The sequence below is a fragment of the Apteryx mantelli genome, chromosome 1, assembly GCF_036417845.1.
Source record: "Apteryx mantelli isolate bAptMan1 chromosome 1, bAptMan1.hap1, whole genome shotgun sequence".
In the NCBI taxonomy this organism is placed as follows: Eukaryota; Metazoa; Chordata; class Aves; order Apterygiformes; family Apterygidae; genus Apteryx; species Apteryx mantelli.
This window is the reverse complement of record NC_089978.1, coordinates 163,968,314-163,985,467: the sequence shown is the minus strand read 5'-3', so window position 1 is coordinate 163,985,467 and position 17,154 is coordinate 163,968,314. Positions and strand designations below refer to the sequence as shown.

Here is a 17,154-nt window from a genome sequence, read left to right as displayed (position 1 = left end):
AAAGAGCAAGAGAGATTATATAAGTGGGGTTCCTACCCCGAGTTCCACCTTTCTTTAGCTGCCTCCAAAACTAACCCTTTCCAGCGTGCTTGAGAGAGATCCAAAAGGTAAGTAGCAAGAAATGTTAACACTTCCACAGCAAGCGTGGATTCACCCGCTCCCAGAAGAAACTCAGGACCTTCGTCTGAGGAAAAGTAGATGCGAGATTCTTCTAACACTCCGACCCGTCCCTCTTCCCACAAATAAAAGTCAAGAGAGACAAAGAGGTGCAAATCTTCAAAACACAGAGGAAAGGCTTCCCGCAGAGACGACTTCAAGAGAGAAGAAAGGGCCATGTAAAAGGAGGAAATAGCTGAACATATTGAGAGAGAATGAGGAGAAAAAAGGGGGGGAAAGTGAGAAAATGGAAATGAGAAGATAGGGGAGGAGAGAAAGTGAAAAAAGCCGCGAGCAAAGACTTGGTAAACAGAATTTACTGAAGTGCTTGGTAGTAAACCAAAACAAAACAAAAACTGTCTCAGGAATTAAATGCGTGTTTATGCACAGATGATGGTAAGCGATGAGATCTAGTTGTTCTCCTTGGCGTGGTCATTAGGAATATACAGGAAATGTGTCTCCCTTTTTGCAAAGGTCTCCCAGTTTCTGCTTGTCTGCAACTGCAGCTTGAATGTTTGGTGTGGGGGCTTCTTGCTGTTCATTAGGTTCTCCCTAAATCGTTTGCTTTTGACAGCGGTGGTTTGATTTCTATTTAATTTATTTAATCGTTTACTTAGTAAGAATATCATCATTCTGTCGCTAACCGAAGGAAGAGTTGATCTACACGAAAGCTTCTTTGCAGTAAACTTGGAAATCCACGATATAGATTTTGCAAAGAGTTCGGGCAGTAAAATTGGCAAAATCTCAGAAATAAAGAAAAACACGTCATCCTTCTCTGAGAGACGATGAGAAAAGGGTGAAGGGCCGAGTGTGAAACTGCCAGTTCGTGAAACGCCTTTTTTTATTAGAATAACATAACATTTTTAACTAAAGTTTGGTGGCTAAAAGCTTCTAGAATTTTGCTAGCTGTCCTTAAAACGGAGGTACTGCTGAGATTACAGATGGGCCTCAGCAATCTATCCACTTTTGATCCAAATTGCCTGTTTCGCAAACCTACATCTCGTTGCTTTCAGTTTCCTGATTATAATCGGTACGGCCTCTCGATTTCTGAATCTGGGACGTGAAACTAGGGGAAATGTTATTTATACCATACAAATGACTCCACCTAATCTGAAGCCTCATTCGCAACTATTTCCTATCACTTTATATCTTCACAGCAAGTTTAGGCCTTAGCGGCCTGATAGATGCGATTAAGAAGGAAAGTGTGGGGGAGATGGCGGGAGAGGCGATGCGAGGGAGACATCGTTAGGGATTCGAGGGAGCTCCTGGGCTCCCATTCCTGAGACACGAGCAGTGAATGAGCCTGAAACGCCAGCTAACTACGCGCATCTGTCTGGTTTGCTTGGCATGAGGCTGTTTAACTCGATTCACGCCTGCCAGCAGAGCGGGCAATGCTGTGCATCACCTCTGCCAGCTACCGGGCTTGAGTTACGCGCGAGGGCAGCCCTCCAAATGCGCTCCTGCGCTGTCAGCAGAGTGGAGCTGACACCGAAATACGAGTCATCTGCAACAAGAGCATCTTCACTGGCTGATGGTCAGGAACTTTCCTGTTTGTAGGGACATAAAAAGAGGCTCTTTGACTCGAAGTGTGAGTAAAGCTCAGCAATGAGTTTGCAAAGGTTTGTAAGAAAGAAAAGAAACTGTGGTGAATGAGGCCCAGCTCCTTTGCGGATTGCACCACTGCTGCATTTAGCGAAGAAGGAAAGTAGATGAATGTCATTTTAGACTGGTGACTTCTCCATTGGAAACAAGAAGGGACTTTTCCCTCTTCGCCCACTTAAGAAAAAATAAGGAGACACCAATTACAGAAGATTATGCAATAGGCACATTGATTTTTCTTGTAAGTAGTTGTATATCGACGGGACTACATTTCAACTAAGTGTAAAATGGACTAAAAATTGATGGATTTTAACCTGTGCTACATGAGGCAACGTTAGTGAGTACTTTTTCAGCTCCATTCTCCAAACTGAACTCCGCTGAAGCAAGGGACCTGAGTACTGTCTTCGTTGCACCCTCTCACCTACCCTCTCCGAAAAAGCTGTGGGGAACAGCGGGGAGAAGCTGAGCGAGAGCTATCTATGTTGGAGAGCGAGCGAAGCTCTTTTGTGGGGTTGCAGTTTATCTTGGGCAAACACCCTACTGCACAGCTCCTCTTTTGCTATAGATCAGGGAAAGTACGTTCAAACTGGAGAGATGGAGTGGGCTCCCGTATCCGTCACCGTTGTTTGTCCTTGGAGAAAACAAATCCTCTCCCGTATTTCAGGAAATACGGAAACATGGAGAAAAAGTTCCAACGGGAGAAAAACGGCAGTCCCTCCCACAGCGAAGAGTCGCAAAGAAAAAAGAAAAGAAAAGGACCCCAATGTCACCTCCTCCTCCGTCCTTCTGCGCTCAGTGGCACACTAATGACTCAACCGTTAGAGCTGAACTTGGGCCGCGGGGAAGAAGGGGGGAGGAGGGGAGGGTCGTACTTTTAAGAAACGCTGAAGAATTACCGAAAGAGCGAATTGAGTTTTTTTGCGCATCCTCCTCCTTTTCTAAGGCCGCTCTCCCACAGTCTCTCTCAGGACAACGGTGCAATTGCGTCAGCGGGAAGGAGCGGCGGCATCGGATTGCATCTGCTGATACTAGTGTAGGGATTCTGCAGCCACCGCGCTTCCCTCCCCCGCCTTTCTTTACCTGGAGATGCCAATATTCCTGCAGAGATTTGCCCTACTACTGGGCCCTAACGTTGGCTATCTCAACCTAATGGCTCCTGCCCAAACTCTGAAAATAAGTTGGACTATTTGCCGTATTTTATGTGAAAAATGGGCACAGCTTATTAGAGAAAACAAACCTAGAAAATACATTAGAATTCCTAAATGTTTTAGCGGCTCTTTTGACAATTTCGGAAAGTGCCCAGTCCCGGCTAAGAACCCTACCATTGCACAAGAACTACATCTAAGCGTGCTATCACCTCGCATCTCGTTCACCATATTATATCATGAAATATTCTGCAGCATATTGTGCATTACAAATGGGATCTGTAGGATTCGCAGGGATGTGTTAATTAATTCAGCGAGGATGATGCTTAATATGGACTGGCCCAAAAGAAATGAGGTCTAAAAGGAATGTGTGTGAAGGGGAGGGGGGAGGAAGAAGGGGGAGATGTTTGAAGTGTTTGAATGTTAAGGCAAATGTTCAAAAACTACATTTGCTTCCTGACCTCAAGAGCTTCTTGAAGCTTGGCATATGCTGCAGTTCCTTACTCATCACCGAATATAACTGGTAAAGCTCATCCTGACTCACTAAACGAAAAGGATCTGCTCTGCATCGCTAGTCCTTCCACTGCACCTGAAAACTTGACCTTGGCACAACTCTTTCTCCAGTCGGTATTACAACAGACTCTGGCACTGCTCCAGTAAGGCTTAGGCTCCAGTCTTTCCGTGGCTGACCCCCACTTGCATCCTCCCCCCAACCCGGTCCCCACAAATACATCCCCGCACCCTCTCTTCAGCAGAACGCCTGCTTCTGTGGACTGATTGGTGCTTTGCAAAACGGAGAGCGAAAGTCCATGGCACGCATCCACACAGAGCTATATAGCTGGCACAGGTCCAGCCTTTCCCGGTGTGCCATCCCCACACAGCACTGCAGCTTTGGTCATATGAGCAGAAATGATGAGGAAAGCACTTTTTAATCTTTTCGCACTTGCTTCCCTGTTCAAACAGTTGCAGGATGGCTATGACTGACGTGCTCAGCGCTGAGGATATCAAGAAGGCTGTGGGAGCCTTTTCAGGTGAGTGCTTTCCCCCCACCCCCTTCCTCTCCTCAGCATAGGACAGTAGTGCATTTGTTTCAGCTGAGGGAAGATTAGAGGACCTAGCTAGATAAAATATCAAATGAGGATGTGTACAGAAGTGCAGCGAAAGCATGATGGGATTATCAAGTGCAGGGCTGCATCCTCTGCAAAGTTGCCCTGTACATTAGAGAGATTAAATGCTCATTCATTTTAAAGGAAAGCAAGCGGTAACTGCAGACAGACTTTGCTTCTAGCAAGGGGATACGTACAAAGGGAGAAAAGCCCTAGGCAACCCAGGGTGGGTTATGTCCTGATGTGAAATAGAGTAATCAGCCGTGGACGTCGGCAGCTTCCCAGTCTCCCGAAATTCAGTTTCAAGTATTACATAACTACTATTTCTCGTTTCAAGGAAGTAAGAAACAGCTCTTATCTTTCTTCCTATGGGGAACCCCCAAGTGGTTTTTGTTTTTCGGAATGGAGTAGGGGGCAACAGTAAAGCAAGTTAGTGCACTGCTCGACTACAGAAGCTTTCTGCAGGTCAAATGGCTGCAGTAGTCACTAACAGACTCTTCCAGGTTTCAGATATTTCTTACCCTTCTTCATTCGCGACCCCCAAACTGACGGAAACCCCTCTCCATGCTGAGAGATTCAAATAATTATTAAGGTTGCTCTCAGAGAAATGTCAGAAATTGTGCTCTGTTGCACACTCCCCGCTCCCCAAACCCCAACCCACACCCCGCTAAAACTACCTGGCTGGTCACACCACCCGGGATAGTAGCCTCTTTCTCTCCTTGTCTGTGCGATGACCTTCCCAAACAGACAAAAGCGCAAAGTCAGCTGAGCCCGAAGAAACTCAGCAGCCCGAGAGTCAAAGGGACCAACAAACTGCTCTGCTCGATCCAGCAGCTTTTTTCCTCATTAGCTTCCATTGTTCTAGGGCCATCTCGAAGTCCCGGAGCAGATGCAATTAGCAGCAGCTAATGACAGAACTCAGTCAAGCAGATCCCGAATGACTGAGTCGTCTTAGTTTTATGTAATAGGAAAAGCTACGGCGGGAATAAGGAGGTATCGAGAAAAAAAAAAAAAAAAAGTCCACAGCACGTCTTGGAGGTCACTGCACTGGATTTCGCTAACACCTTTCCAAATCTACATCACAGTCGTTAACAAGCCTAGGTGGGTGGGGACAAAAGCGGGTGCGATTAAAGGACAGGAGAGGTGGAGCAGGTAAACTAATTTATCTCCCCTCCAGTTTCAAGGGCTCTTGTTTCTCCCCGGTAATTGTGCCTCACAAGGTCTTACAGGCAGCATACAGCACTCCATTGCAGTGTCCGAGCTTACAAACCACTATTGCACATACCTTTAGCGGTAGAAATGCAATACTGATTTCTAGTAAGCCTTCAGGAAAAACGGAACAGAACTGAAATACCCATGTGCTCCAAAACAGTTCTCGTCAACGTTAGGCTCCGTGGTCGAGCAAGAGTGTTTTTTTTTCACGAGTGGAAATGTCAGGAAATGTTACATATAATCTAATAGCTAGGGTTCACCTTTAGAAGAATGTTTTAGCATAAAAAACATTTCATTAACTTGGCAAAAAAAAAAAAAAAAAAGTCTTGCAGTTAAGGCACTGCAATGAGATGGTGGAGGTTAAACTTTAGTTCCCAACTCTGTCACAGACTTCCTGTGTGACCTTGGGCAAGTGCCCTCATCCCTCTGTAGCTCAGCTCTTCATCCGCAAAAGGGAGACAGTACCTCTCTCATCATTTGTTCATTTAAATTACAGTGTCTTTGGGGCACGGGCTATTACAGTGTGGACGTCTAGCTCCTACCACAGCTAAGCTTCAGAATGTGGTTTTGCCTTTCAGGGTAGGACATGCAGCAATAAGGAAGAAAACTATGGGTACGTGTGTTTATGTATATATGTTTCAATAATTTTTCTAAACAGTTGTCTGCATTTTCATTTCTTGTAGCTGCTGAATCTTTCAACTACAAGAAGTTTTTTGAGATGGTGGGATTGAAAAACAAGAGCCCAGAAGATGTGAAGAAGGTTTTCCGCATTCTTGATAAGGATCGAAGTGGCTTCATCGAAGAGGACGAATTAAAGTAAGTAAAGATAAATCCTTCTCAAATAATCTTACCTTGAGAGTCTAATTTCCTATTTTCTTTTTATAAAAGGCTGTAGATAATAGCACACAATTCAGTCTTCTGACTGGTATTTTTGTGCTATAATCAGTTGTTTGCTGGTTGTATAACCTAAAGTGTGTTGGAGGTAACTAGGTGTAGCTTTTATGGCAGGATGCCTGAAACACACGAATGATCTATACTTTACTGATAGTACTTCAGTCAAATGAAGTTTCAGAGTAGACCACTCTTCCTGAATGTTAAAGAAGGTCAACAACAGAGGAGAGGATCAACCCTAGATTCCATTTCAAACATCAAAACAGTGGTACAAATAAATACAAAGTGAAACTGTTCTGAACAAACCTTTCCTTTTTCCACACCTTTTCTCTAGGTTTGTACTGAAGGGCTTTAATCCAAATGGCAGAGACTTATCAGACAAAGAAACGAAGGCTCTTATGGCCGCAGGAGATAAGGATGGTGATGGTAAAATTGGCGTTGATGGTATGTAACTAAAGGAAAAAAGCTTTGATAGTAAAAATCTAATGTTATTCTTACATGCAAGAATAGAGTGAACCTAAGACTCTCACTGAGGGCTGTGACCTTCTGAAGGGCACAATTTGGACTTAATGAAATGTCAAGTCTTGCTGCGTTTCCTGTACCTTACAAACTTCATGGGAAACAGGAGCCGAGTTCCGACACTAGAGGGGGCAAGAGTTTACAAAACCCCAAACCTAGTTAAGGCACACTACAGCATAGGAGGAAGTACCCAATCCCACTTATATTTAAATCAGTTAAATTGATCTATTGATTTCAGTAGAGTGAGGATCAGGGCACTGGGAGTTCATGGACGCCAAGATTTACTATAAATCCCAATAGGGAAAAAAAGGGGAAAAAAAAAAAAAAAGCTGAGTACCAGCATTTCTCCTTGATTGTTAAATAGGAAAATAATGCAAGACTTCAGATGACTTAGCAAGCAAGTTCTTAAAATTCAAAGTACAGCCAGTCTGCTAAGGAACCTCTCTACAACAACTGTGTATCCAGCTTCTGCTAGTGTTTATACAGGTCATAGCATCACTCATAGCATTGCTAAAAAAATATTGCTGTTTTCTATTATCCCTTAGGATGAATCAAATTAGCCCACATACAGGGAAAAAAGAGGGAAAGGGAGAAATGTATCACTGAAACACACTGGAAGAGACACCAAGAGATGCATTTCTGAATTCAATCTTTCCCCATTGCAGGAGATAGTAGCAGACATTTGTGGCCGGAGTACAAAATCAGCTAGACATCATTAAACAATGACAGATTCCTAAGTTTCCACCATATTGAAAGGCCATATGGTAGGTTAAAATCTAAAAACATCTAAAAATCCCAGAGATCAGGCAACACAGAGATATGAGATTTATAAAAATGTCTCCAAATAAAGGGAATAAAAGGCAAAATGAGGTTAAGTAACAGTCTCCTAGTTTAGAAGCTGAAGAAATGATATACCAAATCATCCATTGACATATTAGTCAGGCGATACATTAGCTAAATTGCCTGTTTATAGCACACTGGCATACCAGTTACTATGATCCTATTTCTAATCTAAAGCTTCTTAAGTTCTCAGAACATGATGATATAGCAGTGGCAGATGAGAAATTGTGAAGCATCCAGGGAAGTTCCTGCTGAACTTTAGCAGCATTATTGAACCTAGGAGGGTGTCTTTATTTGAGATACTTTCACATGCTTTATTGTATTGGTCCTTCTTATTCCCATTAAAATTAGTGGAATATTAATGGGCAAGATTTTTGGAAGAAAACTTGATTCAGGTAAGTAAGCTTACGGCAGCCAACATGACATCAGATACTTTTTCAGTAATCCCCTAGAGGATGCAAAATGAGTAAAAGTCATGATAAAAATGAAAAATCTTTTGGAAGTCCTTCTTCTCTTATCCCTCTTTTTGCTTTTGTATCTTATAAAATAGATTAGTGTAAATCATTATTTACAAAGTTTCCAAAATAGATTTGCTATTGTAGGAGATAACGTAGAAAACAAAATCTGATGAGAGAAATCACTAGCCTACAACATATTCTTTGTAATTATATTTGGCGTTTCAGTAAAATACTACAAGGTATGCATTAGGCTGAAATATGCTAGTAAGCTATACTAAGCACAATGAAATAATCCTCTCCTTTTAAGTCAGAGCTTTGATGTAAGACAGCTAGTAAATTATTTCGGATGCCAAAACAGCCCAAATCCTTGTAACTGGAAACTATAGTTTGTGCAAAGGAAGATGTAACTTAGTTTAGTTTGGAAGGGGAATTACAACTGAAAAAAAGGATGCAATCAATCAAAAGGATTATTTCACTAACAGGTGATTCAGAGGCAATAAACATTTATAAGAATGACCAATAGACAGGCAGTAATATAGTGTTTTTTATATCAGAAGCTTTTCATATATCAGTAAAGTTTGTAACAATATTCCCACAAGCCATCTGCAGTTGGGCTTACCTTTATATGAAGACAAACAGCGAACAAATTTTACAAAGCTATTCACTTCATACGTATTTGAAATATCTAAATCTGTCATGCACATTGAAAATACTGGAAAAAGTATAATGTGTATAGCGGTTATTCATGACAGGCCATTTTATAGTTTGTCTGATATCAGGAAGTACCCCTGAAATATATTGCCAATACAGTAATAATATCACTATCATAATATATAATATTATGGCTGCAAATATGAATAACCTTTCCCAAGTATATTTCACAGACAAAACTTGTTATAAAAAGGATTCAGTTAAGCTGAAGCAAGTATAACAACATGTTCTAACAGAATATGCAGAGTTGTTTTTCACTTTTAGAAAGGTTTTATCCATTTGGCATTTGAGTTTCTGCTCTGTAGGATTTATTCACAGTCATTTGATAATCATAGTCTTTTTCCTTCTCTGCCCAGAATACTCTTGATTCCTAACACAAGTGCTTTACTTCATCTCTTAAATTCAGTTTGCAACACGTTCAATTTATGTACTCACCATGTCCAGGATTTACACATGTTTTGTGTTAAGTATTCTGCATCACTAATCCTGATTTGGATTTACATCTTTCAAAATGATGAACAAACATGGTTTTAATTTAAACCCTCTGGAATTTTTATTTCTCAGTCTGGTTTGTCAGGGTTTGGCAAAATGTTTTTTGCACACATCTACCATATTAGTCAGTAGGGTAACAATCTCACTTTTTTGAGTCAAGCATTTTTCAGTTGAACATCAGAATTCTCTTACAAATGCCTGATTTATAGCTACTGGGTTTTTTTGGTTGCAAGACATTACTCCTCTTTATGTCAAACTTCAATAATTTTCTCAAGTCTTTACAGATGACTACGTCCTCCTTTTGTCATTTTCCTGTCAGCTGATTATGTTAAACCCATAAACCACTCTCTCTATTCATCCTCTAATCCTTTTATCATTTTTGTTGCCCTTCTTGGGAATCCCTCCAGTTTTGTCATTTTTAATGCTCTGAGGCACACACAACTGTGGAAGGTATTCTCACGGGTGACTACTCCAAGACTAGACAGAGTTAGGAATTATAACTTCCTTGGGCAATGTAGTATTCAGAGTGCAGTATGCCAAGCAGCTACTCACTGAGATACAGATGTGCCTTCCCTACGCTTTATCATCCTGCTGAAAGACACACTATATACCAAAGCACAGAGTAACCCCAAACTGCAAATACATATGTTTATGTAAGTATTATGGATGTAGCACTAATAAAAGTTAGAAGGTAAAATCCTGGCCCTCTGAAATCAAAGGAATTTTTGTCATTACCATCAATATGGTCAAGATTGCTGTGCAGATTTTTACAGCAGAGAGAGTATCAACCTTCTGTTTTTGTAATCTGTCATTTTCAGTCAATTTGCCTTTATAAAATCAAGTTTAAATGCAATATATTCATAATATAAGGACACAGATACTCTGAGAGACTCATTAATGAGTCTCTTCACCAAACTCTAATGTAAAGGAAATCCTATTTCACTACAAAATTTAATTTCTAGTTCTTGAGTTCATCCCATTGAGATTTAAAAAGGAAAAACAGGGAACTAATCAAGTTCTTCAGATGAACAATGGTGGACAGTCTTGATGGTCTGCCATGTATAGAATTTCTTCTTTAACCTCAAAAAATCCTTTCACTCCAGTGTAAGATTTCCTAAATCATACTTTCCCTTTAACTTGGATTTCTTTGTTGTTCTGCTACTGTGATGTTCCTGCTACATCAGTGACTCTGTAATCATTATAATATGCTTGCTCCTTGTTTACTTTTATTTTTAATATTTTAAAATAATTTTTCTCTTCTCCAGAATTTGCAACTATGGTGGCTGAATCATAAAGGCTTTGACCAATGCAAACCCTTCATCCATCCTTCACTGCCCAATTCCAACCACCTCCTGCTGACTGCTTGGCTCCTGTTCTATTTAATCATGTTATTTTATACTCTAGCTCTGTTCTCTGCAATCCTGTAACTCTGCAACTGTGCTGAAAGATACTGAAAAAATAATAAAGGTCACATCAATCTGAGCTTTATTCTCTCTCACTATGACTGGTTTCTTCTTTCATATAGTCTTGGCACACGTTAAGAGAAAAGGAAATCCGTTTTACTCATTTTTGCTGACACTCCTGCTTCTTTTCCCTATTTAAGGTAAAGTTGGAAGAAATTTTAAAAAGCATTTGGTATAAAACATGCATATAATAAGTCATTCAGTCCAAATTCTGAATTGTGCCAAAACTGACCCTGCTAAATGGATGCATACTCATACCCTGGAAAATCTCTAGTAATGGCAATTACCCAATTTCATTTGACAGTTTGTTCTTTTGTCTTAATCACTGTTATAGCTATGAAGTATTTCCTAATACTTAACCTACATCTTTCCTGCTGCATTTTGGTGATCAGTGAATTGATCCTTGTTTTTATCAAAATTTGTTAAATTTGTCTAGTGCAGTGGGATTTTTGGATAAAAGGTTTGATAGGAATATCAGTTGGTGCCAAGAATGCATGGAGATAACCTCAAACTATTGAAATGCAATCACTTTTAAAATGCAGGATATGTTTACTAGTGACATTAAACAAGTATCTAGGAAAGGAATAATGGATGTTTCAAAAGAAACAACATGATGAATTTCAGAGAAGGAAGCATTTGGCATCAGCACCAAAAATCAGCACTGATGCTACTGTTGACATTCCCACTGTTAAAACAGTGTATCAAAAAATTCCATGACAAAGCATAACTCTCTTAAAACTTCACAAAAAAGGTGAATATCTTTTTTTTAAGCTACATATGAGAAACTGAGACTCAAGCCGAAAAAGTGATTAGCCAACAGTAAGCCTATGGCAGAGCCAAGAACTAAAACCTTGCTGCCCAAATCCTAGTTCAGTAACCTTGACACTAAGCTACTCCTTTCCATCTTCTTTGTTTGTTTAAGCAAAGGTTGAAGGGGGAAAAAAATCACTTTTGAGCAACATCTTCCCCACATCCTGACAGAGCATTGATTACTGTTGCAAACAAAAGGAAGGAAATCTGCCATTTGTGGATTCCAAACTACTCCCTGCAGCAAATTGTTCCATTCTGATTTATTCTCACTAATTTATCATTAACACAAAGATAAAAGACTGAAACCCTGTCACCATCACTCTGAACAAAAGCCCATTCTTTGCAACAATGATTACCAGCGCTACTTGGGAAGCCAATAAACACACCTAAAGCTATTCACACTACAATAACTCACAAGGAATACTTTTTGCTGCAGCTGCTGTTCATTCAAAAGAAATCCTCTGGTTTTGCAAAAGGTATGTATGGGTATGAAGAATGTATTCATTTTTAAATATTCTAAATAAAATAAGTGAAAATGGATTGCAATAAGGCAAGACTGTTTACGTCTTCCTTTTCTCGGCAGCTGCTGACCTCAAGTGGTAAAAAAGATGTAATTGCAACAGCATATGGTGCAAACAAAAGATTACAATCCCAATTATTAGAATATCACAAATAAGAACCATGTAATCACAAAATCGACAAAAAGATGGCGACACAAGCAAGGTATGATTCCAGCCCTTTATATTCTCTTTCTTTTCTTTGAATCTGCAAGGATTTATATTATAAAGCATTTCTATGTGACATGCAATCTCAAATTTTATCCAGAACTTTACCAAAAAATAACAAATAAGTCAACACAGCCATTAATGAGTCTGAAAAATTATTTATAGTAAATTGTATGTAATAAATTACATTAATCCAATATTAATAGAGGTAGTTTACAGGCATAAAAGTTTGAAGACTTTTGAAGAATCATGATTCCTACATCAATTTGTGTTCATATTATTCTCTCATTCACTCCTGAACAAGCAACACTAAGCAAGCATAAGACTTGATTTGGCCTGAAAATTTTCTATTATGTAATGATAGATAAGATGAAAAGAAATATCCTTTTACTTTCAAACTGAAAAAATAATTACAATATGGATACCACTTACAATGAATAGAGAGATCTCCAAAATATCACTTTCCTGTTTCATGGTAGACTGCACATGATACTCTAAACAAGAATTAATATTTCTCTATCCACGCATTTGTTCAGTTTATTCAAATATGCTACCAGTATACGCAGGACCTATGTAAGCAGAAGTCTCATAAAATCTGTTTTAAAACACATCTTTTCTTAACTGCATTTTAAATTCAAAGTTTAAATTTCAATGTTTCACACCTGTATCACTAAAACAAAAAAGTCCCAAGCAGGCGTTTAGCATAAATCAATTTCTGCCTGAACCTAAAATCATTGTTTTATGCATTATCCAGCTCAGTACTTAGATTCCTGCTTTTCCAACACAAATTGCTTCCATACTTTACCCAAATCTGGAATTGTTCCATTTCCATTGATAAAAATTCTCAGAATTTTCCTGACTGATTCTGCTACGAAGAAGTTATGTAGCCGTGGCTCAAAATTTTGCAGCAAACTTGAATGCAAAATTTTAAGTTATAATAAAATAAATAATATATTATATATACAAAACATTAAATTATTCATTCTCATATAACCCTCATTTTAATGTATTCAAGACTCTCAAAGAATCTAACATGAAGATTGGAGAAAAAGTTTTGCCACAAAATTAAATCAAGCTTTCATCATAGGCTGTGGATCACAGTACACTTAACATACACAGAAAATCCACATTACTCTGCATTGCACTATTTCATACAGAAAGACGCTTTATTTTCACAGGCATAAGCAAAGAAGCAAAATTAAATTTCTCCAAGAAACATTTATCTTGAATTTCTTAATTGGCATATTACATCTTCTCCGCTGTCCTGAGCAGTAAATGTTCTGTAATTTTCTCCACTCTTGTAATAAAGGAAAAGTTATAAAACACCAAATCCAGCCAGCATGTTGAAGATAAAACCTTAGACAAGTACTCATCCTTTTCTTAGATACAGAGACAGTATTTTGAAACAAGACAAAAACACAAAATTTAAGATTTGTAAATTATCTTTACTCATACAAAAAAAGACACTACTTATTCACACTGATATTATGTATTGCCAGGAAAGAAATGCAGCACTCTTTCAACTACAACTCAAAAGGAAGAAGAGCCAAAAATCCACAAGTCTTAAACAAATAATAATTTTCTGACAAATGACAAATTAAGATCTAATAAAAAAGCTTTGCACCAACCAAACACCACCAATCCTTAACACATCTCAGATCACCAATACCAAACTTTTTACTAACAAATTCATAATTCTTTATGTTTTACATGGTCCTTTAGAGCTCTTAATGGAGTTTCACAGATCAGCAATTTTCCACATGTCTTATTTTGGGAACCAATGGACTGGAGACCTGTTCATTTTGCCAGAGCTGAGATAAGATTTATATTTACAGTCTATCCATCAGTCCTGAGCTCATCACTGTAAACCTAAGGTCTGATGATTGCTTCTACCCTTTGTTCACTTCATCAAAGCAAAGTTTGCTTATTTGCTTCTTTTGCCTTCTTTTACTTCACAACTTTTGTGGGGGAAGTAAGGACACTTTTCCCTGTTTCTAAATACTTTCAAACACTGGGAACACATTTCACACTCTTCCTTCTAGCAACAAACAGTTTTATCAAAGCCTTTGTGCTATAGGTGTCTATACATGGATATATTCTATCCAGAACAGAGTTAACATTGTTATTGCTATGGAATTAAAATGTGCAGCTGTGCAAAATATTTTAAATAAGCTCTGCCTCCACAAAATAACTCAATGTTGAAAATTATGAATTTATACAAGGTTCAGCAAGGACACAAATTAGTCCACAAAACCTTTATTAGTGAGCAGAAAGCACAAAAGAACTCCATTTGACTGTAAAGTCCCAGGCTGAGATTAAGTGGTCAGCAGAGAGAGAATACATTATTTTATTTATAAATCAATTGCAAATGATAGAGAAATTATATGGCATACAATAACACATCAAAATTAAGCTGTGATTAAAGCATGTGCTAACATTCTTGTGTTAACTATACCCAGAAACCAGGGGTAACAAAGATACAAGAGCATAGGCTTTAGCATATGTCGGTGATTAGAACACCTCCTCTAGGACCTGGACTCTGCTCTTGATAATACATGATTAAACCTGATCTGCTGCACAATCACACCTTCATTTTGAGAAAGTATGTTGGCAGATGCTCTTATCCAGAGACCTACACTTTAGAAATTTGGAAACTCTCTAGAGCACCAACATTTAAAACAACTTTTTTCCTAAAAAAATGAGAGAAGCAAAATGTGTCTTAAGGGGGTATATATGCACATGAGAGATCAACTGTCAAAAATTTCCCAGACAGTGAGATTCCTAATGTGGACTTACGTATTTCACAAAGGAGGAAGTACATTTCTGACTAGTGCACTTCTAGTTAATAAAGTAACAAAGCTTAACAAAGCTTATCGAAGGTTGATACAGTTTTAAAGACAGAAGTAATATAAATGCAAATATCAGAATCCCTTCTCCAGCCACCAGACAGAGGAAACTGCAGTAGCTACAACAATAAAAGGATTGGGATATCCAGAAGAAAATATTGGGGGGCATTTAATCACAGAATCACAGAATGGTTGAGGTTGGAAGGGACCTCTGGAAATCATCTAGTCCAACCTCTCTATTCAAGCAGGGTCACCTAGAGCACATTGCCCAGGATCGTGTCCAATCTGCTTTTGAATATCTCAATGGATGGAGACTCAACAACCTCTCTGGGCAACCTGTTCCAGTGCTCTGTCACCCTCACAGTCAAGAAGTTTTTCCTCATGTTCAAACGGAACTTCCTGTGTTTCAGTTTGTGCCCATTGCCTCTCATCCTATTGCTGGGCACCACTGAAAAGAGTCTGGTCCCATCCTTTTGACACCCTCCCTTAAGATATTTGTATACATTGATAAGATCCCCTCTCAGTCTTCTCTTCTCCAGGCTAAACAGGCCCAGATCTCTCAGCCTTTCCTCATAGCAGAGATGCTCCACTCCCTTCATCATCTTCGTAGCCCTACACTGGACTCTCTCCAGTAGTTCCATATCTCTCTTGTACTGGGGAGCCCAGAACCGGACACAGTACTCCAGATGTGGCCTCACCAGGGCTGAGTAGAGGGGGAGGATCACCTTCCTCAGCCTGCTGGCAACACTCTTCCTGATGCACCCCAGGATACCAGTGGCCTTCTTGGCCACAAGGGCACATTACTGGCTCACAGTCAAATTGTTGTCCACCAGCATTCCCAGGTCCTTCTCCGCAGAGCTGCTTTCCAGCAGGTCAACCCCCAACCTGTACTGGCGCATGGGGGTTATTCCTCCCTAGGTGCAGGACCCTGCACTTGCCTTTGTTGAACATCATGAGGTTCCTCTCCGCCCACCTCTCCAGCCTGTCCAGGTCTCTTTGAATGGCAGCACAGCCCTCTGGCGTATCAGCCACTCCTCCCAGTTTTGTATCAGCAGCAAACTTGCTGAGGGTGCACTCTGTCCCTTCATCCAGCTCATTGATGAAGAAGTTGAACAAGACTGGACCCAGTACTGACCCCTGGGGGACACCGCTAGCTACAGGCCTCCAACTAGACTCTGCACCGCTGATCACAACCCTCTGAGCTCTGCCATTCAGCCAGTTCTCAATCCACCTCACTGTCCACTGATCTAGCCCACACTTCCTGAGCTTGTCTATGAGGATGTTATGGGAGACAGTGTCAAAAGCCTTGCTGAAGTCAAGGTAGACAACATCCACTGCTCTCCCCTCATCTACCCAGCCAGTCATTCCATCATAGAAGGCTATCAGATTGGTTAGGCATGATTTCCCCTTGGTGAAGCCATGCTGACTACTCCTGATCACCTTCTTGTCCTCCACATGCTTGGAGATGGCCTCCAGGATGAGCTGCTCCATCACCTTTCCAGGGATGCAGGTGAGGCTGACTGGCCGGTAGTTTGCCGGGTCCTCCTTCTTGCCCTTTTTGAAGACTGGAGTGACATTGGCTTTCTTCCAGGTCTCAGGCATCTCTCCTGTTCTCCATGACCTTTCAAAGATGATGGAGAGTGGCCTAGCAATGACATCCGCCAGCTCCCTCAGCACTCGTGGGTGCATCCCATCAGGGCCCATGGATTTGTGGGTGTCAAGTTTGCTTAAATGATCTCTAACCCACTCCTCCTCCACCAAGGGAAAGTCTTCCTCTCTCCAGACTTTCTCTCTTGTCTCCAGGGTCTGGGGTTCCTGAGGGCTGGCCTGAGCAGTAAAGATTGAAGCAAAGAAGGCATTCAGTAACTCTGCCTTCTCTGCATCCTTCATCACCAGGGCACCCACCCCATTCAGCAAAGGGCCCACATTTTCCCTAGTCTTCCTCTTGCTGCTGATGTATTTGAAGAAGCCCTTCTTGCTGTCCTTGACATCTCTAGCCAGATTTAATTCCAAACGGGCCTTAGCCTTCCTCGTCGCATCCCTGCATACTCTAACAACGTTCCTATATTCCTCCCAAGTTGCCTGTCCCCCTTTCCACATTCTGTATACTTCCTTCTTCTGTTTGAGTTTTGCCAGGAGCTGCTTGCTCATCCATGCAGGTCTCCTGCCCCCTTTGCTTGA

At 40.4% G+C, this 17,154-nt stretch overlaps 1 protein-coding gene across 1 annotated transcript; it reads left to right on the top strand.

Moving 5' to 3' along the window:
• The first annotated feature begins 3,516 nt into the window (after window positions 1-3,516).
• On the top strand, window positions 3,517-10,561 carry PVALB (parvalbumin). The gene is made up of 5 exons (XM_013947213.2): window positions 3,517-3,556; window positions 3,864-3,931; window positions 5,902-6,034; window positions 6,444-6,553; window positions 10,395-10,561. The coding sequence occupies exons 2-5, from the start codon at window positions 3,871-3,873 to the stop codon at window positions 10,421-10,423; spliced, it is 333 nt and encodes a 110-aa protein (XP_013802667.1). The 5' UTR covers window positions 3,517-3,556; window positions 3,864-3,870; the 3' UTR covers window positions 10,424-10,561.
• The last annotated feature ends 6,593 nt before the right edge of the window (window positions 10,562-17,154 follow it).

What these genes read in the sequence shown, in the direction of transcription:
- PVALB (XM_013947213.2), top strand. Translation starts at nt 3,871, where the DNA reads ATGGCTATGACTGACGTGCTCAGCGCTGAGGATATCAAGAAGGCTGTG. An exon ending in GGCTGTGGGAGCCTTTTCAG is followed by an intron (nt 3,932 to 5,901) that starts GTGAGTGCTTTC and finishes CATTTCTTGTAG; the next exon opens with CTGCTGAATCTTTCAACTAC. An exon ending in ATCGAAGAGGACGAATTAAA is followed by an intron (nt 6,035 to 6,443) that starts GTAAGTAAAGAT and finishes CCTTTTCTCTAG; the next exon opens with GTTTGTACTGAAGGGCTTTA.